At 41.1% G+C, this 27,521-nt stretch overlaps 1 protein-coding gene, 1 long non-coding RNA gene and 2 pseudogenes across 5 annotated transcripts in view; 1 reads left to right on the top strand and 3 right to left on the bottom strand.

Moving 5' to 3' along the window:
• Positions 1–27,299, top strand: LOC138783473 (uncharacterized). 3 transcript variants are annotated; one of them, XR_011361694.1, is made up of 5 exons: positions 1–214; positions 12,044–12,138; positions 13,394–13,581; positions 21,265–21,382; positions 27,026–27,299. It is a non-coding gene; the product is annotated as an uncharacterized lncRNA (long non-coding RNA). The 3 variants fall into 3 exon arrangements; XR_011361695.1 differs by lacking the exon at positions 1–214 and adding an exon at positions 11,128–11,294; XR_011361696.1 differs by lacking the exon at positions 12,044–12,138.
• Positions 9,378–27,521, bottom strand: part of GALNT4 (polypeptide N-acetylgalactosaminyltransferase 4) — a 58,627-nt gene continuing 40,483 nt past the window's right edge. For both annotated transcript variants that reach the window (XM_069958200.1, XM_069958201.1), the window contains exons 8-11: positions 25,009–25,140; positions 22,408–22,518; positions 20,642–20,794; positions 9,378–11,282 (exon numbers count right to left, since the gene is read on the bottom strand). In XM_069958200.1, coding sequence (XP_069814301.1) covers positions 11,151–11,282; positions 20,642–20,794; positions 22,408–22,518; positions 25,009–25,140 — 528 coding nt within the window. In that variant the 3' untranslated portion in view covers positions 9,378–11,150. The remainder of the gene's footprint in view (positions 11,283–20,641; positions 20,795–22,407; positions 22,519–25,008; positions 25,141–27,521) is intronic.
• LOC138785002 (U2 spliceosomal RNA) lies at positions 15,455–15,588 on the bottom strand (annotated as a pseudogene).
• Positions 16,071–16,208, bottom strand: LOC138785005 (U2 spliceosomal RNA; annotated as a pseudogene).

The raw sequence follows: 27,521 nt of genomic DNA, 5'->3' as shown, positions 1-27,521 counted from the left end.
CACCAATCACTGGCCAAAGTAAAGGCCTTCCAGTTGTGTTTTGCCCAATCAGGGAGTAGTTTATTCCCTGAGGGAGATCTAGTGAGTTGCTGTGATGATTTCTGTGAGGGAGCTGCTGCTATGGCTCCTCTGTACAAGACACCAAGCCAAGGATTTCTTTTCAAGCAAACCCATCTTGGCCTTGTTTGGCTAAAAGCACATAGAGGAGACTGAGGTAAACAGGGACTAAAGGGAACAACTCTGCCTATGCTGGGCAGCTACTCTTTATTCATCCTTATTAGGGATGGTCCGAAACCCTCCGAGGTTCGGGCTCGTATGAACCCGAACGCTCGGCATCAGATTCCCTCTGTCTTTCCGCTCCGTGGAGCAGGTCGATACAGCGGGAGGACCACCTAGAAAACTGGGATACAGCCTATGGCTATGGCATAGACAGCGGGAATCATTACCGAGAGTTCGGGTTCGTACGAACCCTAAACAAACTCGGTTCGGACCATCCCTAATCCTTATAACTAAGACAGGATCACAAGTCAGTGGCTAGGTAAGGGGATAAGGGCCAAAAGACCACTGCATCGGGGGTTTCCTTAGGGGTTCCCCTCACTCCCTGACAGCTAGCATCACCTACAAATTTGGGGCATACGTTCTTGCTTTATGTCACTATGAGCCCATAGATAGCAAAAAGATGGAAGTTAATACCAATGGGCAGAGGTACTCTTTTTCAAAGCCCACAGCTGAGCACCTTAGGGTCTAGGTAGAGCCCTCCAATAACCCTGGAGTAACCCTCAGTCACTCATCTCTTCCTAAAGCCAGTCTAATCAACTAAATTCAAGCTACAGTATCCAAAGACTTTTCACTTAAATAGATTAAAAACATTATTCCTCCAGCCAGAAGCTGTATTCAAGTCTAAAGCCCCTATTACACAGGGTGATGCAGAGGAGCAAACAAGCCCTCTAGACTACACACCAGTGTGAGAGACCCATGTGCAGCGTATCTCTGTGTACATCTGTATTGGAGGGAGCACACCTATGCTCCCGCCGCTCTCCATGCAAAGAATTAACATGTCAATTCTTTGAGCGGAGAGGGGAAGAAGTGAAGGTGTGCTTGTCCTCCTATACAGACACTGCGGGACACTGAGGTCGGCAGGATTCTGCGACGCCGAATTTGCTCAGTGTGAACTGGCCCTTATGGCTGAAGTCAGTCACTGATTGGCTGAGTAGGCTGTCACTTCAGCTTCCCTGAATTCCCTTCTCTCAGGTCTAATTTTGACCCCATTTGCTCAATCTTCCTAACATTAATGCTTTCTGTACAGAACTTTAAAACGTAGTAGACCGTGTTTCTGTATCCCACATAGAAAGCCTATATGTTTGGAAAATGGACCAACTGGAGTCACACTTACATTCCTTTCAGCCCAGACTTCTAATCCTAACCAGCAAAAATCTTTTTATTTCAAATCATCTGTTTTCAGAAAGTTATATAGATTTGTTATTTACTTTTATTTAAAAAAATCTCCAGTCATCCCATACTTATCAGCTGCTGTATGTCCTGCAGAAAGTGGTGAATTCTTTCCAGTCTGACACAGTGATTTCTGCTGCCACCTCACTGGGATAACCCCATTAAAGTCAATAGGCACACCAGGCTGCACAACAGCTTACTGTTTTGACTACTTTCCAACGTGAACCTGACTTAGAGCCCAGTGGAAAGGGCAGAAATGTTATGTAAAGCCACTCTAACACTTGGTTTTCGTTTTAACAGATTTGTATTATTAGAGTAAAACAGAAAATAAAAATGTATAATAATGTATCCTATTGATTTCAGGTTGATTTTTCGCTATCGGCGTTTAAGTGCAAGTGATCAAGCAGTCCGATCTTCTGATAGAGCCTGACTGTGGCCTGTGGCAGACTATCAAAAGATTGCAGATTACACTGATCCGTGCTATGCTATGGCATAACAGTGATCAGCGTAAGACTTCCTTTAGATTGCAGGACACATTCGGTTTTTCCTTCTGTATGCTAAATTGTTTACATCCTGATTTTCTGCATGTCATTTTAAATTCTATCAGTAATTCCACATGTTGTGCTTGGCAACAGACAACGAGCTGCTAATGTGTCACTGTTAAAAAAAAAAAAAAAAAAAAAATCTGTTTGTTGTTTGTTGCTAAGGAGTAACTGAAAGAATCTGAAATAGTGTGTAGCTAATCCCAGTGAGACTGAACCTATGGAACAACAGAAATAGATCCCCACACTGGGGAAAGGGAAAGACTTCATTAGATAGGCTTATTAACATGTACTTATGTAAAAGTTGTGCTCCTCTCCGTTTTACAATATGAGAACATTTTTCTTTTTCTGCTAAGATTACATCCCATTTTTGGCAAACAAAAAGTAATCAATAAAGAGGGGAATGTCAATGTATAAGGTCAGGTCCAGAGGCTATTGGATAATATCACAATCATCAGTGTTGGAGCCGGTTCACACTGAGCAAAACAGGCGGAAATTCCAAGCAGATGTCCGCTCAAAGAGTTCTTTGTCAATTATTTGAGCAGAGAGCAGCGGCATGCGAGACATCACATTGAGAAAGGGAGGCAGTCAGGATTTCGAGCCACAGAGTCCGCAGCACCAATTCCGCTCAGAATTTCTGCCCGTTTTGCTCAGTGTGAACATACCCTTATGCTATGTTCACACATTTTTTACTCTCCGTTTAAAATTACATGATCATTCTGAGCTTAACCCCTTGCCGCAAAAGGACGTTTGGGAAATGTTATGTAAAGTAGGTAGTTCCTGCAACATGATGTTTCCCAAACGTGATGCTTTCCCTGCCTCCCCCCACTGTCCCTGACTACGATCAGGCAGCGGGAGGAGGCTGTGTCACAGAGCTGACAGCGTTCTGACAGCTCATTCACTTTATAATACATTACAGCACAGATCAAAATGACAATTTTTGTTAATCCCATCCCCTAAAAAATATAGATAAAAGCTATCAAAATGTCACATGTACCCAAAAGGTGTACCAATAAAAACGTCTGCTTGTGTCACAAAAAGAAAATCCATTGGCGAAAAAATAAAAATATTACTGCTCTTACAATATGCAAGACACAGATTTTATAGCATAAATGCCATAAACAATAACAAAAGCTATATAAAATAGATATCATATGGGAATCATTAGGAATGCCCCTAGAACATTTTCTCCTGTCTGAACATTGCACAGGTGTATTAACGATCCAGCCCATGTGCCATGCTAACACAGCTGATGAATAGGAGACAGTCTGCCTGGAGCATTCCTAATGATGAGGAGGGCAGAAGGGAGGGACAGAGAGGTTGTGCCAGCCTAATGCACACACAATACAGGCCACGGCCGTTGGGCACAGGGCTGCCAGTTTGAAAGTTGTTTTTTAGGACAATAACTGCATCACCTGCCAAACGGACCCCAGGACAGATCTTGGATAAAAAGCAGCTATCCGAAGGTACAAGTGGTTTGGGGGGGGGGAGGTAGATTGTGGGTACAGAGTCACTTTAATTGAAAAGCCATTTAATTTAAAAGTAAAAACGGTGAAAGGACAGTGAAAAAAAGAAAAACTGTGTATGAACAACTAAGAAGTAACGTCCGTTGTTTGCAAAAGACATCTGTCATTGCATTGAAGTCAATTACATTGTGGCAATAACAGACGCCTTTTCTCTTTTTTTTTACATTGTGTGAACATAGCCTTTGGTGGTCTTTAATCTAAAATACTACCTTCAGAATGTGATTGATGTGTAGGCTGCCTGTGTTTTAAGTCACTTGGCTTAACAAAAATATTGCATTAGGGTGCGTTCACACCTACAGGATCTGCAGCAGATCTGCAGCAGATTTGATGCTGTGTTCAGTTATTTAAATGAAATCTGCTGCAGAAAATCAGCTGCAGATCCTGTAGGTGTGAACGCACCATTAAAGTAGTTTTCACAAAGCAAAGTTCGTAAAATCCAATGTATACCATCTGATACTGCCCTGCTACTTCATGCATCTGATCAATTACTGGTTTCCTTTCTGAACTGTGCCTGTGCTGTTGCCATGCAGTAGAGCACACACTATCCAACAATCCAGCTTGCTTGCATAGTGGAGACCTAATGCCAGGACTTCCTGAAGATTTTAGTTAAACTGAGCATGCCTGGCTCATCTTAGTGGGTCATAACCAAGGGTAGCAGAGAATTAAAACTCAGCAGGCACATAGGGTAATAGTGAGGGGCCATTAACATGTCTGCAATATTTGGTCTGTGTGTGGACTGTATAACGGTATACTGCGGGTCAGACCTCCAAAACTGTTTAAATATTCGTGCTACTGTACTGACACCGTACAGTCCGTGTATGGACTATATCTATGGTGTAAAGTAAACCTTGGCTCTGTTGCCCCTAGCAACCAATCAGATTCCACCTTTCATTTTCCAAAGAGTCTGTGAGGAATGGAAAGTGGAATCTGAGCCAGTTTCATTTTACACCATGTTTGCTTAATCTCACTCAATGTATTTCTAAATATTATTGTACTTATAAAATGTTTCATTTCACATAGTGCATCAATGTAGACCTAATACCAAACCAAAAAAAAGGGGGACAACCAACCAATAAAATGCAGGACCAAATATAAAGAATTATATATTTTGTTGTTCTTTTATTAGAATATATGTAGAAAAAATTATTTACAAAAACACTTAAAATACACAATATAGGAGCTGACACGTAACCAGATCCCCAGAAGATTGGTGGTAGTAAATCAAATTACACAACGAATATCCGGTAATACAAGTGTATACAAGGTATAGATTGTGGTTAGATTTACACAGACAAAGCACTGGGCATATACTAAACTATTATTATGCAAATTAGTATGTACAGCATACCCTCCATATCACCCTCGATAAAGCAAGCACACAAAACACACGTCGGGTGAGTGGTATGGTGGTCGCTGCACTAAGGACAAGATCTATGGGCTATTTTACTTTTGGTATTTGATCTATCTATGCTGTACATACTAATGTGCATAATAATAGTTTAGTATATGCCCAATGCCCAGTGCTTTGCCTGTGTCAATCTTACATACAATCTATACCTTGTATACAATATCCGGTATTAGAAAAATTTAGCAATATAGCTGTGGTTACATAAAAAAATAATAAAGAGCCTATGCTTACCTTCCTGTGCTCCCCCGGTGTCACTGGGTCCCCGCTGACTGCAGCCAGCGATCACTGAATGAGACAGGACAGAGCCACAGCCAGCGAATGGCTGTGCGGGCTGTCACTGCAGACAAGTCTGTCTCAGAAGTGGTGGCGGCTGTCTGCGGGGTACCTGTAGACACCACAGGACACTGGGAGAGTGTGGAGAGGTAAGCATAGGCTTTCTATTATTTTATATACACAAGTGTGCTCCAAAGTTTACATACTCCAGCAGAATTTTTCCTTTCTTGTCCTTGCAGAGGAAAGGAGAACACAAAACCTTTTTTTTTTTTTTCCCCCACTCATGGTTAATGGTTGTGTGAAGCCAATTATTGTCAAACTACTATGTTTTCTCATTTTAAATTATAATGAACACCCAAAACATCCAAAAGACCCTGATCGAAAGTTTACATCAATGACAGCTTGAAGTCTTTTGTGGTAGTTGTGGATGAGGCTCTTTATTTTCTCAGATGGTAAAGCTGCCCATTTTTCTGGGCAAAAAAACTGAAGTTCCTATAAATTCCTGGGCTGCCTTGCATTAACTGTGCCCTTGAGATGTCCCTAAAGTGGCTCAATGATATTGTGGACAGTAGACTCATATGACCACTCCAGAACCTCCTGCTGTAGCCAATGACAGGTCTACTTAGCCTTGTGCTTTGGATTGTTGTCATGCTGGAACGCCCAAGTACGTCCCACGCGCGTCCCACGCGCACCTTCCAGACTGATAACGTGCTGCATTAATCTTTCCTTCAACTTTGTAGCTTGTGCCTTTGTAGCTCACACATCCCCAAAACATCAGTGGTCCACCTCCATGCTTTCCAGTAGTAATGGTGTTCCTTTCATCAAAGACCTTGTTGACACCTCTACAAATGTAACCTTTATGGTTTTGGCCAAAAACTTTGATTTTGGTCTCATCACTCCAAATTACTTTGCTCCATGAGTTTTGAGGCTTGTCTCTGTGCTGTTTGGCGTATTATAGGCGAGATACTTTGTAGCATTTGCACAGTAATGGCTTTCATCTAGAGAATTAACCATGCTGCCCATTTTTCTTCAAGTACCCCCTTATTGTGTATCTTAAAACAGACACACTGCTATTTTTCAGTGAGTCTTGTATTTCAGTTGTTATTTGTGGATATTTCTTTGCATGCCTGGCAGTTGTTGCCAACATTTTTGTCAATTTGTGTCAAATTCTGTGCAGGTTATCAGGACAAGAACACCAGGGTATATGAGCTTTTGATCCGGGTCATTTGGATGTATTTGGTTATTGTGATCGACCAGTCATTGGCTAAAGCAGAACAAAATGTGGTGTTATCATTCAAATTCTCTGAAAAAAGGACAAGCAAGCAAAAATTCTGCTGGTTTATGTAAACTTTTGAGCACAACTGTAACTACAGCTATATATTAAAAAGTTTTCTAACGCCTGTTAACCCCTTTAATTGCCATTAAAAACCTGTAGGGTGTGCAGTGTCCCAGAATCCGCATGGCACTGCTGTGTATACATGTAGGTTGGCACTGTTGTGTGTTACAGGGTTTAATCTGTGGTTCAACATGCTATACTGCATTTTGGTCAATAGATGTCACTGTTTTCTTCCATAACAAGCACAGGCTGAAGGAGTTAATCGCCTTTATGACATCCTGTACATGCTTGAGAGAAAGTTTTCCAGCCATCTTCCTATCTGTAGGCCTATCACAGCCCTGCAAAAAGTTTCCCTCCTGTTCTGACCAGTCCTGTGCTGATCTACCTCAGGCTACTCTCCATCAGTAGGAAACTCTCTTGTAGTCTTAAAGTGGAGGTAGAGAGAGCCATGTGCTCAGCTTAGTTGCAAATTAGTTGGAGACTAGTTGCTGGTTGCAGTGTAAGGAGAGTACACCAGAGCAGAGGATCCTGAGAGCACCCTTTTCAGGGCCTGACCCTTCGGCCAGCACCTGAATTAACAAAATCTATGCTGCTAATCAGTTCCCGTTTCCTTCAGGTTCCTAAAAGCTAGGCTGTGGCCTGCTAAAACAAAAGTTGTTAAATATCGTCCACAGGCAAGGGAACCAGACCTGTCCACCCTGAAGAAGATTGTCACTCAAGTCCTTCCAGTCTGGGTTGGAACTTACCTGAAGTGGTTGGAGAAATTGCTATTTGTTCATATGTCCCACTGTTTCCTGCTCAGTTTCCTCATAAGTTTAGCGGCTACCTCTGCCCAGTTATGCAAACCTGGACGTGTACTACCAAACTTGCTACTCTGCTGGCCTGTGTACTTGGCCAGCATTCATGGATTATTAATAGCCATTAGTAAGAGTATTCACTATTTAAAAAGGTATTGCAACTGTAGCCAAGGTTGTCAGAATCCTCCCCAGCAAAGTTTCATGCACATTAGATAAGGCTCCTCCAGGCAGTCCCCCTAGCTTCAAGTACAAGTCTTTCATCTGTGACTTGCATAGACAAGTCGACCTTACATTGGAAGTACTGTGAATTCTGGCGCTCCTCTGCACCCAATAAACATGCCACAAGTCCCTTTTTTTTAACTGCTCCATCTTGTTATTAATCATAGCAAATAATTGCTCCATGTTCCTCACATCTAGCAGGCAGGAAGGTCATCTTGAGTTGGGGGAACGGCTCTCTTCCAATGCTTGGCTAGTAGACATCTGGCTGCTGTGAGTGGAGCATCACACTGTGCCCTAGCTTCATAGAAGCTACATTAAAAAGGAAGAATACTGGATCCAAGCCTGTCATTTCCCTAATTAAACCCTTCACCACTCTCACCCAGACCTGACACCTCATCCTTTCGCTCTCCCATATTATCTCTGGGTGACCTAGTAGGATTAGCTACACGAATTTCAAATACTTGGCTAATCCTAAAAACCCAACTAACGGGTAAAACATTTGGAGACTTCCTGGAAGAGGGAGCCTTTCCCTTTTACCTGCTTCTCTGCTTGCTACTTAGAGGTAAATCTATACTATCTCCACCTACTACACAACTTCAAGTCTTTCCCAAATAAGGATCATTTTTCTGCCTGTCTACCTGGTTTTAAACCTTCTCAATACAATACAGCCCCTCCCCCCACAAGCTGGTATCTAAGCTATACAAAAACCATTTCAGACTCGGCAACTCAATCAATATACAAATTCTGCAGTAAACCATTTCATCGCATTGTTACCTACAAGTTCAACTTAAAAATGTATCACTTTTGGCTGGACCTCTCCGTGTGTAAACAGAGGAAGTGCAGCCGAAGGCAATATATTTAAATGGCTGCACAAACAATACAGTGATGCGGCCTTGCGACACAATTGATCATGCTTTCTAAAGGCACTGCAAACACAAAGGCACTGCTTGCGGCCCTAAATCTGGCTGTGTAAAAAGGACCCTTTGCAGCATCAAGCCAGGGCGCACTCCTATTACACGTGCTTCAGGCAGCATGAAAGTGACCACAAGTTCTCTTTAAATACACATTAGTTTCCGCTACAAGTTTGCTTGGTAATTGGCCACTTACTGGAAATTGACCAGATTATGCCTTTTGTTGGTATGTGATTTGGAGTTCCAATTATAAGCAGAAAGCAATGAATACAAAATATTATATTGAAGAATGAGAAGACACCACAACTTGTTGGAAAAACAGTTTATTTTACAGCAAATATTTTTAATATTTTATAGGAAATTTAAATTAATCTTTGCATGTAAGTGATAACATTGATACTATTATACCATTTATAAATCAGTAGTTTAAAACCCAGTCAATTCTATATTTAACAATTCTTTGAGCTCATAATAGCTAGCTTTTAATATGCAGTACTGTCTGTAAACTGAATGCAGCTTAACATTTGTAATAGTAAAATGTTCCTTGTTGCCTATAGCAACTAATCACAGCTCAGCTATTTAATATTTATGATTTCTGGTAAAATGAAAGCTCGGCAGTGATTGGTTGCTATGGGCAACAAAGAACATTAAGGCTGGGTTCACACTACGTATATTTCAGACAGTATTGTGGTCCTCATATTGCAACCAAAACCAGGAGTGGATTAGAAACACAGAAAGGCTCTGTTCACACAATGTTGAAATTGAGTGGATGGCCGCCATATAACAGTAAATAACTGCCATTATTTCAATATAACAGCCGTTGTTTTAAAATAACAGCAAATATTTGCCATTAAATGGCGGCCATCCACTCAATTTCAACACTGTGAACAGATCCTTTGTGTTTTTAATCCACTCCTGGTTTTGGTTGCAATATGAGGACCACAATACTGACTGAAATATACGTAGTGTGAACCCAGCCTTATACTGTAAGACTGCTTGATAAATCTCCCCCATAGGGTTTACTTAAACCTCTAAACTGTGGATTAGCTTGAATTTATTCCTCAAATTAGAGCAATCCACTTTTATTCTGATTTATCCTTTATTTGTATGGAAGACAAGGATCAGTAAAAAACATGTAAAAGTCAGAGTATATTGAGCGCTAATGTCATTCATACCAAAAGAATCATTACAAAATAAATCCTCTAGCATCAGGTTTTCCAGAAACCTGTGCAGTATACCTGCATTCACACGTACCTGGTTGCATAGAAAGTTGGTACTTTTACGTAAACAGTATGTATACAGGATGGTAAGTCAGAGACTATGGACATAAAAACCCATTTAAAAAAAAAAATATATTCATAGATGTACCGATAAACCTCTTATAGCCCAAATCATCACAATTCAAACTCATTAAAAAAAAAAAAAAGTAAAAACCATGGAGAGGGAGGGGGAAAAGGGATGTGAGAATGTATGGCAAAATGGAGAAAATGTAGCATATGGATCTATACGAGGTATACCTCAATTTAGGACTACTTGGCTGTGTGTTTTTGAACCATTGCGACATGACAATGATCACTGTCATTTTAAACAACTTTCCTCCATTTGGTAGCCTGTGTTTTTCCTAACATATCTGTAAATCACTTCCAAAATGTCTTTTTACCCCATAAAAAAAGCTTTTAAGTCCACTAGGTGTGTCACTTGCTGTTGTTAGGCTCAGTCATTGTCTAGTAAGAAACAAACACAGGAAATGAGGGCAGGGCTTAGACAGCACAATACTGTATGCAGGATAGAGAGAGAGGGAAAAAAAGAACACTATTCAGTCTGTTTGGCACTGCTCATAACATCATAAAAATTGTAATATAATCTTTTTTTTTGTGCACATTAATGTACAACATCAGCAAAAATGCACTTATGAGAGAAATGTGTTTCAGACCATTCAGTCTTTATTCATATTCTAGCTTTTGGCGAGAATATACAAAATTATAATTATATTATATTTAAATTATTGAGAGGTCAGATTATAAAGACTGAATTGTCTGAAATGCACTAATCTGTTTCACTTCTGTCAGTGCCTTTTTGCTGTTTGTGCATTGTGCACAAATGATGATTTTATGACAACAGCAGTGCTTGACATTCTTTTTTAATGTAATGTCTGGCACCTATTTGCCTTTTCTATAGGAGATAACTTTAAAAGGACTGGCACATCCTGTGGTACTATATTCTATCTGGCGTCCACCCAGGGTACACTAGTTTGTTACCCTGAAATAGGACAGCATAAGCCATAAAGTCTCTTTAAGGGTTTGTCCTTGTCAGAATCTTATGCAGTTTCATATGACGTTAACGTGGCACTAGAGAGAACAGACTGCTAAGATCTAGCTCCACCTTTTGATACACCAAAATAATTTCTAAAATTGAACATTACTCACAAATCACATACAAATAAATAAACATTTCCACAGCCATGACAAACACGTTATGTACCATTGAGTACAAAGGCACTTGAGAATATGGAGGGTATTGTTACTTGCTGGCAAGGCTTTCTGCTGAAATGCAGTCAGGCAAACATTAGGTCAGTCAAGTTAACCTGCCTTTGTGTAATTACATCTTCTGGTTAGGAGCCTGTTATGTAAACTGAAGAATGTTCTATTCAGCCCCCTTGTGCTTATTTGTAGATTTCAGCCATTTTCTTCTATCTTTCAAACTTCCAAAGCTGATTCTTATCCTGGGCGTTACAAGGCGACATCTGCACATCTGCTCGACCTTGTGACGTACGATATGAGCTAAGACATTTGTCTGAATGAGGATGATATATTGTTCCATCCTGTACAGAAATGTAAGAGAAGTTATGTATTGTTTGATTCATGAGGTACCAATATGCTGTATGACATATGAGCTTTATATAACACTTTTTCACTTTCATAGCTCGAAACATTCGCACTTTTATTGTTAGAAGTCTGTGTGTTGTACTTTCCCATGTGGCTGCACAATTTTTGCTATTTTGCTTCAGTTCATTTTTCAAACAGCCTAAATCTTTAGAATTTAGAAAATTAACTGCATTTACAAGTAAGGCTCGATTCACACTGCGTTTTTGCAGTCCATTTTATGCAAAAAAAAAAATTTGATAACATCCGGATGAAAAACTGTATGTGTGTGCATCAGCGTGGTCAACTTTTTTGTTGCATAAAATAGATGACTGGTCACATGTTATAAATAAACTCTAATATGCAATTAAAAATCATACCAATTACATTTCTGGGAAAAACCCCACTGTAGAATGTTACAGCCATAAAACCAGATAGCCGTAAGAGAACAGTGGCACAGATATACAATATATACCTGTCAGATTTCCCCTTATTACCATCAATAATGCAGGCTTATGCCCAAAAGTTCATAAAGAAAAAAAAAAAAAAAAATCACATAAATTCCCCAATAGCTAAAGAAATATATATTGTTGTAGATACCCCACATACGTAGGTGTTAAGGGAAGGGAGGAGAGGAGGAGGGGGGGGGGGGGAAACAGTTTAGTTAAACCAACCCCATAGTCAGTGATTTCTCCCTTAAATCTGTTTCTATTCTTTTTAGTTGAGTGACACTTTTATTACCACCTGCTAATAACCAGAAGACTCGCAGTGTACAGACAGCTGTTAGACAGGTTGGAGTGACTCAATAACGTCATGGTAGGTTGTCACAAGTATCTGGAGCCATGCTTACTGCAGTGCACCCCACAGTTGCTGGAGGGAGTGTGTGGGAGGTTCCATAGAGTGAAAACTATGTTTGAGGTGGTCCCACAAATGCTCAACCGGGGAAATCTTGGTCAAGTTCCTATAGCCAATGTTGGACATTTCGAGCTGTGTGACATTCTGAATTGTCTTACTGGAAAATCCAATATGCCCCAGGGAAGACAATCGGCATGTATGGGTGTACATGATCTCCAAGGATGGATTCATACCCAAGTTGGTTGAGAGTGCCTTAAACATAGATAAGTAAGCCCAGAGAATGTCACACAAACATTACATCGTTTGTGTTTTTTCAGCAATAATTGCAGGGTGTTTGTTCTCTGAAGTTTCCCACCTGACATGCCAATGTCAATCCGCTAGGTAGAAAACACAGAGAAGACTGCGTTCCATGGTGCAGGATCATAAAAACAGAGGTGGATCAAACCACTTGTACCGTCAGATAGCTGCTTTTAATCCAAGATCTGTCCTGGGGTCCGTTCGGCAGGTGATGCAGTTATTGTCCTAAAAAAATACTTTTAAACTTGCAGCCCTGTGTCAAACTGGCATGGCCTAGAGTGTCTGTGCATTAGGCTGGCACAACCTCTCCATGCCTCCTCCCCACCCCCTTCATCATTGGGAATGCCCCAGGCAGGTATTCTCCTATTCATCAGCTGTGTGAACACTACACATGGGCTGGATCATTAAGGCACCTGTGCAGTGTTCACTGCAGAGGAATAGGAAAAATTCTGCCAGTGGCGTTCCTAATGATAAAGGGGGTGGGGTGGAGGGACGGAGTGGTGGTGCAAGATTGGGGCACTGATACGCTAGGCCATGGCAGTTTGACACAGGGCTGCAAGTTTAAAAGTTGTTTTTAAGACAATAACTTCAACACCTGCCGAACGGACCCCAGGACGGATCTTGAATTAAAAGCAGCTATCTGAAGGTACAAGTGGTTTGTGGGGGGGGGGGGGGGCAGATTGTGGAGTTGAGTTGAGGAAGGCAGGGCCTGTGCTAGTAACACATTATGTAATGTACTGAACTTAAGGTAGTATGTCAACTAAATTTTCTTTTACTCAGAGTCAGATACAAAACGTTCTTTTATTCTAATCTGTTACTACTTTCTTACTGTAATTTTTTCTATTCAACTTTTTGTACATTGTTATGGGGGCTGCCATATTGCAGTTTTTAACAGCATTAAGGACATCTTTTACTGCAGGACTCATGGACTGTCTCCTTGAGATGAATCTGAAATATCCCAAAGCATGCTTTGTGACCTTTGAAGAAGTCATTCCACAGGGAGCTGCTATTGTCTCTTATCTCCTGCTGTCACATCTCGATGCAATGCTGTACGTATCATTTTACAGCAGCCTCCACTTATAATAGAGGGCTCTAGGACTTCCCCAGGTAATTATAGTACCCTTAAAGGAAATGTGTTACAATATTTTTTATTATTATTTTTGTTTTATTTAACTGAAGTCTTGAAAAAAAAAAAACACTTCGACTTCAATCAACTTTGTAAAATTAACAATAATGTGCTGCACTGGAGGCTGCCATTTGCAATAGCATCAGTGTAATGGTCACTGCACGACACATACACAGTTGTTTTATGGCATCCCTCAGTATATAGGAGGAAATAGATGGCTCCCATCCCATCTGCTACAATGTAGCTGTGAGTTGACATGTGCAGCTCCATAAAGAGGAAGACTAGCACGGATCACTAACGTAAGCAGTTACACAGGAGACAGTATAAGCAGTTCTCTCCCTCTCCTCCTGTTCGGTCTATGATTCGATATAAAGTTTGGGCTGAGGACTGACAGAAGCAGAGAGGTATAGTACATGCTGCGCATGGGAAGCACAGCTCAGTTAGTGGATGGAGGAGAAAAGGGACAGGAATAATAAAGATAAAAGCTGTCAGTGTGTTAACCTCTTCTTCCACATATCAGGACACTGCCTATACACTGCTGATAAAATATAAAAAAGTATTCTTTAGATCTGTGTTACATACTGCATGGCCAGGGTCAGGATTTCATTCTGACTTCAGACTTATTTTTACCCCTTCTCAATACTTGACATACTTGTATGTGCATAAGTATAGTACACAGCCAGGAGCTGCACCTTCACCTGCAGGTATTCACAGAGGTATTCTGTGGAATTGTTTTCTTCACTAAGAGCACAGTCAGACTTCCCTCAGACACATGGACAGCATTTTTGGGGGGCTGAAAAACGTCCAATACACTGCAAGCAGCTTTTCCTTGTTTTTGTTTTTTTAGTACAAAGAATGTGATACCAGGCTTTCTATTAAGGAATTTGAGAAATAAATGTCTCAAATCTAAGGGGGAAAACTTCAATGTTTCTGTGGAAAAGCACTGAATGCAGTGCAAACTGCCCTGTAAGTACTGCATTTCATTTCCCCCCATTGACTCATAGCTAACATCTGGCTGCAGCATTAGTGACCAAAAAGGAGCATCATGTACCAAATTTGTCATTTTTCTGAAAAGCGCCTAGTCTGCGTCTACCCTCAGAGTGTACTTGTCAAAAACAAGACTTCACATGTCACAGGGAAATTTTAAAAGTTTTTATTAGTGAGGGTCTCACTGCTAACACCCTTTTTGATGACCTTTAAGGATGCAATGTAGCACCAAAATTATAATGGAGCTGCCTGAATAAACAACGCTGTGTGCTGGGTAATAAAATTTGCTGCTACGCACTTCTGGCTCATTCTCCTCATCAGTGGGGGTCTCAGCAGTCACATCCCCACTGAGCAGTGAGTGGTGTCAAAACACTGGAAATTTCAAATTTTGAGCACTGCATTAATACTCACTGGCTGAAAAATCACATACTTGGAAACAGGCAACAACAAGCCATAGTTCCCATTACTTTATCCCAAGGCATTAAGTTGGCGTCTAGATTCTAGCAATGATTATTATGGCTAAACTATAACTAGTCATGGACTATATTCATAGCAATAAGACAAAATATTTTACATTTTATATTTTCACATTCTTATTAATTTTTAGTTTTTCTACCTTATCTCTTACACCTGTGGTGTACACCATTTTTATAACAAATGAGAGGGATTGTACCATTTTAAGCATATATTATTTGTGTGTTTAACTAAGGTAGATTTTCTCTATATGTACACGTTTATATTTGTTTGACTTTAAATACCTCTACCTACATTTACTTCTTTATCACTTCTGGGTATTAAGAGAGATTGGTTAACCTCATTTAAACACTACACCTTACAATAGATCTTGCTCTACATCCAGAATTTTTTTTTTGGTGCACTGAACCTGGAAGCACTGCAATACCAGGTCAATGCCTGGAGATGACAGAGCAAGCTCTTTTTCCATCTCCTTTTTCTAAAAATCCATTTAATATATGGTCCTGGTCCCCAGACAGGGGATGTAACAGATATTAAAGCGACGCTGTACCCACAATCTGCCCCCCCCCCCCAAACCACTTGTACCTTCGGATAGCTGCTTTTAATACAAGATCTGTCCTGGGGTCCGTTCGGCAGGTGATGCAGTTATTGTTCTAAAAAACAACTTTTAAACTTGAACCCCTTTCCAAACGGTCGTGGCCTACAGTGTCTGTGCCCTAACTGCTACTGGCAGGAATGCCACTAGCAGGATTTTTCCTATTCCTCTGCAGTGAACACTGCACAGGTGCCTTAACGATCCAGCCCATGTGCCATCCTCTCACAGCTGATGAATAGGAGACAATCTGCCTGGGGCGTTCCTAATGATGAAGAGGGTGGGGAGGAGGGACAGAGAGGTTGTGCCAGCCTAATGCATAGTCATTCTAGGCCACGCCAGTTTGGCACTGGCTGCAAGTTTAAAAGTTGTTTTTTAGGACAATAAGTACATCACCTGCCGAACGGACCCCAGCACAGATGTTGAATTAAAAGCAGCTATCCGAAGGTACAAGCAGTTTGGGGGGAGGGGGGGACAGATTGTGGGTACAGAGTCGCTTTAAACTGATAAGAACAGATACTACACTTGATCTTAGCCAAAAGGCTGAGAAGCGATCATCCAGTATTTCTTGAAAACATGAATACAGCTTATGGCCTGTGGTTGTATCCTTGTTTCCCTGGCAGTCCTAGGCCAGTATCCAACTTCTGCAGCCAATTAAATTCAGAATGTTCAGGTTCGGATAACATTGCAGAACCCAAACATTTTTACAAACTTGCTCAACACCAGTTATGGGTGTTGGGTTACATTCACATGCCAACAAGTGCTGCCCGCAATCGTAGACCCGCAATTGTGGACAGCACTTTGTGCCTCTGTACTGGTCCACAATTCATGGACCACTAAATTATAGACCCATGCTGCAATTGCAGGTCCACACTATGACATACCCTATTTATTTGGGGCACAGGTCACTGCCTATTAACATATCCACACAATATAGTGTGAATAGGCACATTGATATCAATGTGTTTTAAATACTGTAATATACTCGGGTGCGACAGGGCTCCAATTAAGCATAGCACACAACGGAAGTTTGGCCAGGAGTCTATTCTATAGACATGTCAAAGTGTATACAATGCAGTTGTGGTTCAATAGAAAAGAATCCAGATGGCCGTGGTCAATAAACAATTTGCAACAACGACCATTGTTTTATGTTGTGTGAACGTGGCCATAATCTGCAGCAACTGAAGTTTCTTATTGTGCAGACATCAACAAAATGGCACCACACAGTGGTATATAAAACTGAATCCCCTTTCTTTTGCACACAGTCACAAGAGGGACAAGTGATGTCACCAACAGGGAAAGGGGCAAAGTCACATTTGCAGCAGTCAACTTACAGGTTGCTTTGCCACCACCAGCTTCCCATATTAGCTCCCCCTTTTACTAAGGATAGAAGTTGTCAAACCAACCTTATATGTTTTCATGAAGAGGGTAAAAGCCTGGATAGGAGGGGGGGGGGGGGCGATCCCCCACTAGACCACCAGGGATGGAGAGATGGAGAGGAGCAAGTATTTAGAAGCAGCTGTCAACTTTGACAGCTGCTTCTAAGTACTTAATTAGCGGGCACAGCGTTCGGACCGTGCCCGCTAATAGCCGCGATCCCGGGCTACATGCGGCACCCGGGATCGTGAACTCCCATAGCGGCACGAGGACGTTCAGTAACGTCCTGGTGCAGCTATGGGTTAATTATATTGGGGATGGAACTAACAGCAATGTTTCTACCTTTGCAGAGGACATCAAGCTTTGTAGTACAGTATAGTCTATGGAAGACGTGCAGATGTTGCAAGGTTCAGGCTGGGTTCACACTATGTATATATGAGGCTGTATTTGGTCGTCATGTCAGGTCCTCATAGCAACCAAAACCAGGAGTGGATTGAAAACACAGAAAGGCTCTGTCCACACAATGTTGAAATGGCCGCCATATAACGGTAAATAACTTCCATTATTTCAATACAACAGCCGTTGTTTTAAAATAACAGAAAATATTTGCCATTAAATGACGGCCATCCACTCAATTACAACATTATGTGAACAGAGCCTTTCTGTGTTTTCAATCCACTCCTGGTTTTGGTTGCTATACAGCCTCAAATATACGTAGTGTGAACATAGCCTCAATGTGGATAACTGTAAAGTTATTCACCTGGGTACTAATAACCCACATGCATCATATATTACCACTTTATAAAGCTTTGGTGCGGCATCATCTGGAGTATGCGGTTTAGTTTTGAAACCCAATTCATAGAAGTGATGCACTAGAGCTGAAAAAGGTACAAAGGCGGGCAAAAAAAGTACAATATCCAGAGGCGACAAGCCTTAAAGCAAATGTACCACTAGGTACATCACTTTGTGTTTTTAACATGAACAGACTGGTGCCATTACAAGGATGCTGGTACTGCGGTTGTTTTTTTTTTTTTTTAATCCCTGGTTCCCACGCACATCGCCAGTCTATTTCAGAGCACCAGCCTGGCATCAAGCACTTGGGGCCGGCCCTCTCCTCTGTGACACGGCTTCATTAAAATCAAGATCACTTTTTTTTTTTTTTTTTTTTTTTTTTTTAAACAAAACTAAGTATATACCAGCCGCAATTGCACATTTAGGGTTTTGTAAGGGGCCTATTCCACGGGACCGATAATCGTCCGAATCGGGCTCGGTAGAATAGAGAGAACGATCAGCCGATGATCGTGTCATCGGCTGATCGTTCATTTAGGTTTAAACCTAAAATCATTGTTCACCACCAGCGCATTGCTACGGGGGAATAGCAGTGCACGGGGGCGACCGACGATTCAAGCAGAGCAGCATACATTACCTGCAGGGCTTCTCCTCTGCCCAGTCTTCCTCCCTGGGTCCCGCTCGCAGCATCAGCTCCGAAGCGGCCTGACTGAGCTGTGAGACCGCTCAGCCAATCACTAGCTGGGAACGCCGCGGCCAGTGATTGGCTGAGCAGTCTGACAGCTCAGTCAGGCCGCCCCGGAGCTGATGCTGCGAGCGGGACCCAGGGAGGAAGAGGGAGCGGAGGAGAAGCCCGGACAGGTAATGTATTGCTGCAAGGACATCGGTAACTATGTCCCTGCAGCCCTCGCTTAACGATCGGGGCCGTGGAATAGGCCCAGTAAACGAGCGCCGATCTAGCAGATCGGCGCTTGTTAACATCGTTGCTCGGCCCGTGGAATAGGGCCCTAAGAAATGGACCTTATATACTGATATATATATTATATTATAATATATATATATATATATATATATATATATATATATATATATATGGTATTCGTATACGTTATACACTATGTGGAAAAAGCAACATACCATTATTCTATAGGTCAGTCTGAACTCAACCATATGCGGGTTTACACAGATTTTCTAATGTTTAAATTTTTTTTTTTTTTAATGAAGTCCTTTTTTTGTTTTTGCAATTATTATTAAAGGACAAGTGCCATGAGAAACTTTTTCCCAGTAATTGAAGCACATTACAGAGTTATATAACTCTGTAATGTGCTTCAATCACCTCTCTGCCTCCCTTCCCTGTCTTTTCCCCCCTCCACCCCCCACCAGGAAGTGTCCTGACTCACACAGACCTGATTACTGTCGTCACCATCACCAAGCTCTTCTCTCAGCTCCTTCTCCTGTTACACTAGCCTCCCCCTCCCCTGCCTTGTCAGGTGACAGGCTTGCTCACCTCTGATTGGCTGAACAACTGCAAGCCATCACTTGTCACATCTCACTTGCTTATCTTCCCTCAGACTGACTCCGGCACTTAGGCAGCTCCCCCTCCCCTCATACCCTCTCTCCTGCTGCCGTGGACTCAGTGAGTGAATTAGTCATGTCACTAGAGAAGATAAGCTGAGCAAGCAGAGTCACCTGACAAGGAGGGGAGGGGGAGGCTGGTGTGACAGGACCTAGAGCAGCCCTCCTGCTGATGACTCATCCTCACAAGATGGAGTAATCAGGTCTGTGTGAGTCAGGACACTTCCTGGTGGGGGGTGGAGGGGGGAAAAGACAGGGAAGGGGGGCAGATAGGTGATTAAAGCATATTACAGAGTTATATAACTTTCTAATGTGCTTCAATTACTGGGAAAAAGTTTTTCATGGCACTTGTCCTTTAATAAAGTGGCCCTATTGTGAATCTTATAAAGGTTTTAGTTTTTCACCTATGGGCTGTATGGGGTGTCTTTTTTTGTGCCATGATCTCTAGTTTTTTATTAACACCATATTTGTGTAGATCGGACGTTTTGGTTACTTTCTATTAATTGTGACCCAAAAAAAAAAAAAAAAAAAAGGGTAATTCTGGCACTTTCCCTCTTTTCCTTTACGCCGTTCGGGAAGGTGATTGTTATATTTTAATAGATTGGACAATAACACACGCTACCATTTATGATATGTTTATTTATTTTTATATATTTTATTTATATTATTGGAAAGGGGGGGTGATTTTAACTTTTATTGGGGGAGGGGCTTTGGGGTATTGTAAAAAACATATTTACTTGGCAGACTCAATGAGCCGATCGTACCGCACAGAGGAAGGTAAAAGACCTCCGGCGGTCTGACAGCGATCAGAACCCGGTAAGTAACCGCCCCTGTCACTTACATTTAAACGCCGCGATCACAGCGTTTAAGGGGTTAATGACAGGCTGCAGCACGATTGCTGCAGCCTGCCATTAACAGTGAGGGCTCGGTTACTGATTGCAGCTGGCCCCCACCTCTTATGAAGCACGCTCCGCACAGGACATACTGGTATGCCCAGGGTCATACTGGTCACCCAAGGCGTACAAGTACGTCCTAGGTCGTCTAGGGGTTAATGGAAATCATTGAAGACAGAAAATAATGGCTGTTATTTTCAGTATCAAATAATGGCCATTGTTTTACTAAAAAGACAGTGTGTTAGATTAAAGACAAATGTTAGATCAAAGAAGCAACAAATGCCAATTCTCCTTAGTTTACATTATTTTTTTATAAGCAAACAGCATATCAGCAAAATCAAATTGTATACTTACAAGTCGAAACTCCCAAATAATGTTTTGAGGAATAGGACTACCATCTTTAGGACAATGTCTCATCCCAACATATGTCTGATGTTCTGGGACTTCTGCACACAGTTCAGTGACGGAGTTAAAACGAATCTCACGTTTTGTTGTGTATTCAAAAAACTGAAACAGATCATATGTATTCATATAGTCATGTATAAGACAACTGCACTCCGTTGTAATATTGAAAATTAATAATATTCATACAGGAAAAATTACTTTAAATTGAAATAACTTCACAGACACTTTTGTCATTAAGGAAAAAGACCTTTTTTTTTTCAAATCTGACCAGTCTTGTTTTATGTGCTAATAACTTTGTTATGCTTTAACTTATCCAAGTATAAGAAATGAGATAATTCACATTCACAATATGTCTACTCTATTTCAGTATAATTTGGTAAAAGTCTAATTACTTTTCGGATGTTATAGGGCTTAGAAGTTTAGCAGCAAACTTTTCAAATTTCCCGTACAGTAACAGCGGTGACTATAAAGGAGGAGACTATAAAATGTAGCAACTGTGGACAGGGTCGATGAGCAGAGTAGGAAGGGAGTAATTTCTCTATATTATATGTTTTTATTTCTCTGTGCCGCAGGCCTGTTCACCGCTCCCGGCTCTGATCTCCTCCCACACACAATGAAGGAGAGCTGGAAGAGCTGTTAAAAGCCAGCCACTCCTGTAATATCGGATCAAATGAAGCAATCCCCAGTAAAGTGAGTAACGATAGGTCTCTGGCAGGTTTTGGGGACTTTTCCCTGCTTGATGACAACACTTAAAGTGACATTGTCACTAAATTCTGCAGTTTTCATACCTTAATTTATAAAAGATTTCTTGCTGCTTGGTCCAGTGAAAAATGCTACCCTTTTCCTTCTCCTCAACTTTCAATTAATATGCTTTGATACAGCATATTAGCAATGCCCTTTTGTGGCTTCACCTCCTTGTGGAGGGTTTCAGTGACTGTCTTCTGCACAACTGTCAAGTCAGGTCATCAGTCTTCCACATATTTGTGTAGCCTACTGAACCAGACTGAGGGACCATGTAAAGGCTTAGGAAATCTTTGCAGTTGTTTTCTGTTGATGGAGTGTGACACCATGGCCCATATATGTTTGTGTTAAACAGAAACTGGTGTAATCTGCCCATAGCAACCAATCACTCCTGAGCTTTCATTTTACCAGTGCTGAAAGCTGAGATGTGATTTTGCACAATATTCACATTTTCTGATATACTGACTTTTAGGTTTTCTCCATTAGCTGTGAGCCATAATCATGAATAATATTGAATATTAATAAGCTACATTAATAATAATAATAATAATAATAATAATAATAATAATAATAGCCGTGAGCCATAATTGTCAAAATGAAAAGAAATAACCTCTTGAAATAGATCACTGTGTGTAGTAAATCTATATGTTTGAGATTTAATTTTTTTATTTAATTATCAAAATAAAATTTATTTTTTGATGATATTCTAAATGTTCTTAGATGCACTTGTATACACTGACGGCCTTAATATCTGTAATACTGTAGGAGTATGCCAGTCCAATAAACACTTGCAGACCAGAAGCCCCCAATTGCTGACATCACTTACTGACAGAGTACTGGCTGCTGATGGTAGCCAAAACTCACCGCTCAGCGCATGGGCTTGCTTTATAGTCTTACTACACCACTGTTCCAGACAGCTGTGCTATACATGTAAATAATATGTCTTCATGGGGTAAAACATAAAGCAAGTATACCTGATTGCCACCTTGTCCATGACATCCGAACATTGAGAGATGAGCTCCTGTAGGATTATGATCTGGTGCATTATAATCTAAACACTCAGATGATATTCCTAAACTGCGGACCTGGAGGAGCCAAAAAAACAAATTACTAAATAAATTTAATAGACTCATCACATTTTATATAATTACTCTATGTAAATATTAAAAGCATAAAAGACAAAACACATGGGAGTCTATGGGAGGCTCGTGCGCCTCCTGTTTCCGTGCTGAAGGATGGACATGTCAGTTCTTCAGCGCAGAAAGAGGAGGCGAGCGAGACTCCCATAGACTCCCAGTATGACATGGAAGCTGGAGGGAATTCCGCCAGCTTTACTCCGTGTGAACGGAGCCTAAGGGCTAATATACACATACCATAAATTACGGCCCAATAGGGAAGTCCTGTCATGGAATGTTTCCCCACCCGGCATAATGAAGTATCAATATCATGCTGGGAGCAGGGAAACTTTTTGAATCTCCATGGCACTGTACTGACAGAGCTGCACAGATGCTTAATTACAGTGCCTTGAGATTCATACAGTTTTCCTGATCCTAACATCATATTGATTCATCATTCCGAGTAGGGAAACAGTTCAGGACAGGGCTTCCCTGACCATAGGGCCTGTAATTTACAGGACATGTTAATATGCCTTAAAATAAATGGCAGACTAGATAACCAATTTAGACAAAATTGCAGAGCCCACACAATTAATTATGCTTTAAATATGGTAACCATGAACTGCAACAGAACTGCCAATATGGTAGAAACCACCTTCTTCAAAAGCAGTGTGATATGGCTATTGGGAGAGAAATGGGGGTGTGGTTTCATCCACGTTCAGAACACAATCCAATCTGCGGAATTCCATGGTGGAGCTCTCCATCAAGGAACCCCACCTGCCTCAGTGTCCCACAGTATCTCTATGGGAGGTCCTTCAATCCTGCTGCTCATGTTCATATTTATAGTTTTACCCTTTGGAATTGGTACAGGGGGAACCCCAGAAAAGCCCCCACTTTTGGAATAAACATCCCTCTTTTAAGCCTATAGAACTTTTCCCATAAAGTTTGTTTGCACCTCAAAATTTCTGTGGCTACTGAGGATGAAGGTAAGTCTCTTACCTTCATCCACGGTGTAGCTTCCACTTATTTAGCACTTGTATGCACAGGCTAATCAGGTTCTAATCAGAGCACCGATCCAGCAGGCTACGTTGATATTAAATTAGGAGATTCAAATTTAGAATCGTCCATAATTTTAAAACACAAACTGCTGTTTGGGAACAAAGCACGGCTCTGAAGATACAGTCCTGGAATGGCTTTTAGGGACCATGTACATGTGCAGTGCCCCTATAATATAAATACAGCGGAAACCGCCAAGAAAAAAAACACATTTTTTTAAACTAAATGCCTCAAAAAAGTCATCTAGACATACAGGGAACATTTAGACCCCACAGATCTTTGTGGAACATCTCTGGCACTAGACCGAAAAAAGTAAAAAAAAAAAAAAAAAAAAAAAAAAATATGTACATTTAGCTCAAAACTATTCCTTTTACAAGGAAAAAAAGGAGTATATGCACTTAAAAATTTTTGAGTATGGCAGTACCCTTTATGTGCCTATATACTACTGTACGGGCACAGCAGGGCCCTGATGGGAATTGGCTGAGTGGGCTGTCACTGGCGAGACAAATTAATACTATAATTGGCGGCAGCAGTGGCACAGTGGGGTGGAATGGAGAGATTGGCTATTTATATCCCCTGGGTAAAAGAACTGGGCAATAACATGCCCAAATGACTGACACCTCACTTAGCGAGTGTTTCCATTCATGCAAACATCCTCACCACTAGTCTATGGTACGCCCACCACTCAAAGAAGCGCTTTGCAGGCCAGTGAGTGGGTGCATTATGTATAGTTTTCATTTTGTTTCAAGAAATTTTTGCATTGCTATATTGTAACCCCTTTAACAATGTATTTACAAAGCTGTGTGAGGGCTAATTCTTTGCACTGTAATCTGTAGTTGTTAACTGTACCCTTTTGGAGTAGATAAGACTCTTTGGCCACTTTTTTTTCTATTTTTCTGGGATTTGACATGAACAAAAATCTGCAATTCTGGTACTAGCTTTTTTTGTTCATGGTGTTCATACTGCAGGATCAAAAATACAGTATTTTTAATAGTTTTGATATTTTCGCATGTGAAGATACGAATTATAATCATTTTTTTTTCCAGTTTTTTTTTTAAATTATTTTAGGGGGGGGGGGGGGGGGGTAAGGTAGTGTTTCAAATTTCATTGGGGCAGGACTTTTTTTTTTCCATAGTCTTTCTAGGAAAGACTTTCTGTAGTCTCCCTAGTGCATTTAGTTAAATGCTCTTTTAACCGCGTATGAAGGACACTGCACTTGTTAGTACTGTTATATTGATAATCTAATAATACAGCCATTGTATCTTGAGACCACTGTACTTGTATTACTTGGTTTTATGCCATTTTATTTCCTGCAACAATTACCAACAAAAGTTTAAAGACTCATGCAATAAATCCTCTAAATGGCACAGACTAAAGCAACATAGAATCAAGAAGTATACTTGCCGCCCCATGCCAGCCAGGACGATCTTCTGGCACATGTAAATCTGGAAAAATATTTCTCAAGTACCAATCAAAACTTTTGCACTGCAGTCTCTCTCGGAGTAATTTCCGATCAGAAATATCTCCATATTTTTCCTAGTATAAAACATTAAAGTAAAAAAAAAATAATTATAATCCTTTAATCCTATAATCCTGTGTATTTACTGACATTTATATTATACTGCTCATTCACCAAATTACACCTATCACCAAAAAGTATACTCAAGTTATTTTACAGTATGAAGAAAGTAAATAAAACATAAAACAAATCACCCCTGGAAGCATTAAGGCTATTAATTCTGTTACTATATGGTAAGGAAACTACCATGGAAACAGCTCATAGAAGTGGCCATTTTGAGGATGGCATTTGTACACATAGGCTGGCAATGGACATAGACCACGACACCCGAGATTCCAAGCTTGTATGCATCGCAGCCTCTTAGCAGCAGGGTCAGTACTTTGGCCTGTAATGTTTCTCCAGTGTATCTAAACCTGATATCTGTAATACTGTCTGCTCAAAAGGGGTATGTAAACCAAAAGTATCATAAGTTACTGGGCCAGTGTATCCAAACTCCAAAGGCTGGGTTGGGCACTAGGTTTTTGCAATCCGTTTAACGTATCTGTTTTATGGAAAAAATGGACGCAAAAACAGATGCAGTTGTTTGCCATGTGTTTGGATCAGTTTTTCTTTTTACTTCCATGTCAAAAATATTGAAACAAATCAGTTTTTAAAGCGTACACAAAACTGTGGTTGACAACATTTTTCTGTACATTAAAAGTAACTATTTTTGAAGTCTGTTTAACAGATACATTTTTTAAATTAAGTGTGAACCCAGCCTAACTCAGATACATGTTAGTGAGCCAGTGTATCTAAATTTTGTTTGACTTTGCCTGTCATATGTGATACAGTCAGGTGGCTGTATCTAAGCTGTTCTTGTTTGATTCTATTTATTAACTGTATCAAAGCCTCTCATATACTGTATGACACACTATGATATACTGTACCTATGCACAGGGGCGTAGCTAAAGACTGATGGGCCCTGGCGCAAAATTTTTGCTTGCCCAGCCCCCCCTTCCCAGCAGAAGCCAAAAGGACGTTATATCCAAGTACTCTTAGGTGGTGCCCCCTAATATGCCACCATGTCCTAATGGACTTTCACTGGCCCCCTCATGTAGTGTGCAACTGCCTTCACCTCTTATATTCTGCCCTCATGTATTGCACCACTGTCCCCTATAATTAATGGATTGTACTGTGTCATTATCTAATCATTGTTTCCCAACCATTGATTCTCCAGCTCTAAAGCTACAACTCCCATCATGAACTGCCAGCAGGACATGATGGGGGTTGTAGTGCTGCAACATGGAGAGCCACAAGCTGCAAAACTACAACGCCCATCATGAACTCTTATAGCAGGGCATGATGGGAGTTGTAGTCCTAGGGATAATCTCACCTGTCCAGGTTTTTGCTCTTCTCTGGGGCTCTGGCCTCCTCTAGCCAGGTCTGGCTGCTGTGTATGGGGGCAGAGCTAATGGCTCTGCTCACTACACAGAGTAGAAGTCCCGGAGGCAGAAGAGGGAGCATGGGACTTTTTTTTTTCTTTTTTTGATACTGGTATCTCTAGGACTGGAGATTCGGCGGACTACGTTGATGACCAGCTTTTTAAAAGAAATTTATATATTATTTTTTTTATATAAAATGGTCAGATTTCAGATTTTACATTTAGAAAGTTAAACGACAGTGACACTTTAAGAATAGCACTGGTAAGTTATCACAAAATAAAATTCCCATAAGTGTCAAACCTTGATACCTAAGGCCAAGCTAAGAATCAGTGCTGCTAAAGCAAATAGATACGTCAAAAAAGAAAAAGTAAAGCGAAAGTAAGAAAGCACAAAAAAGAAAAAAAAAAGCAATCATACAAAACAATTCTACAAGATCAACTAAGGTCATGTAATGACATGATATTTACTATTTCTCTTACAGTATACCATCCTTCACTCTCGGGTTCTCGGGAGTGGTGGCATCAATCCACAGCCTTCTAGCACATGACAGATCCCTTCCAGAATAACAGAAGTAAAGCAATCCAACTAGGCTGACCAGAAAATGGGAAAAGAAATTACACGGCCAATGTAGCAAATTCAGGTCCATGAATTGACGCCATGGAAACCACACAGCAGTCCACTTATCATACTGACCAAGTTCTTCTGCCACAATCTCCTCCATCCTGCCAATCTCCTTAAAGGGGTACTCCAGCGGGGAAGGGGCACTTTTTTGCTGGGACCGGGGAGGGGGTGGCTAAGGGAAAAGACGTCCACTCACCTCCCTGGTTCCAGCGGCGGGTCCCGCATCGCGGCGCTCCGGTCCCCGGCCGCTTCCTGGTGTCTGACACGGGCCCGAGACGATACGTCTCAGGTCCGCTCAGCCAGTCAGGGATGGGGGCGGGATCTGAGCGGACTTAAAACGGATTCCACCTCTTTCA

This window comes from Dendropsophus ebraccatus, chromosome 2 (genome assembly GCF_027789765.1).
Source record: "Dendropsophus ebraccatus isolate aDenEbr1 chromosome 2, aDenEbr1.pat, whole genome shotgun sequence".
Taxonomy (NCBI): domain Eukaryota; kingdom Metazoa; phylum Chordata; class Amphibia; order Anura; family Hylidae; genus Dendropsophus; species Dendropsophus ebraccatus.
This window is presented reverse-complemented; position numbering and strand designations above follow the sequence as displayed.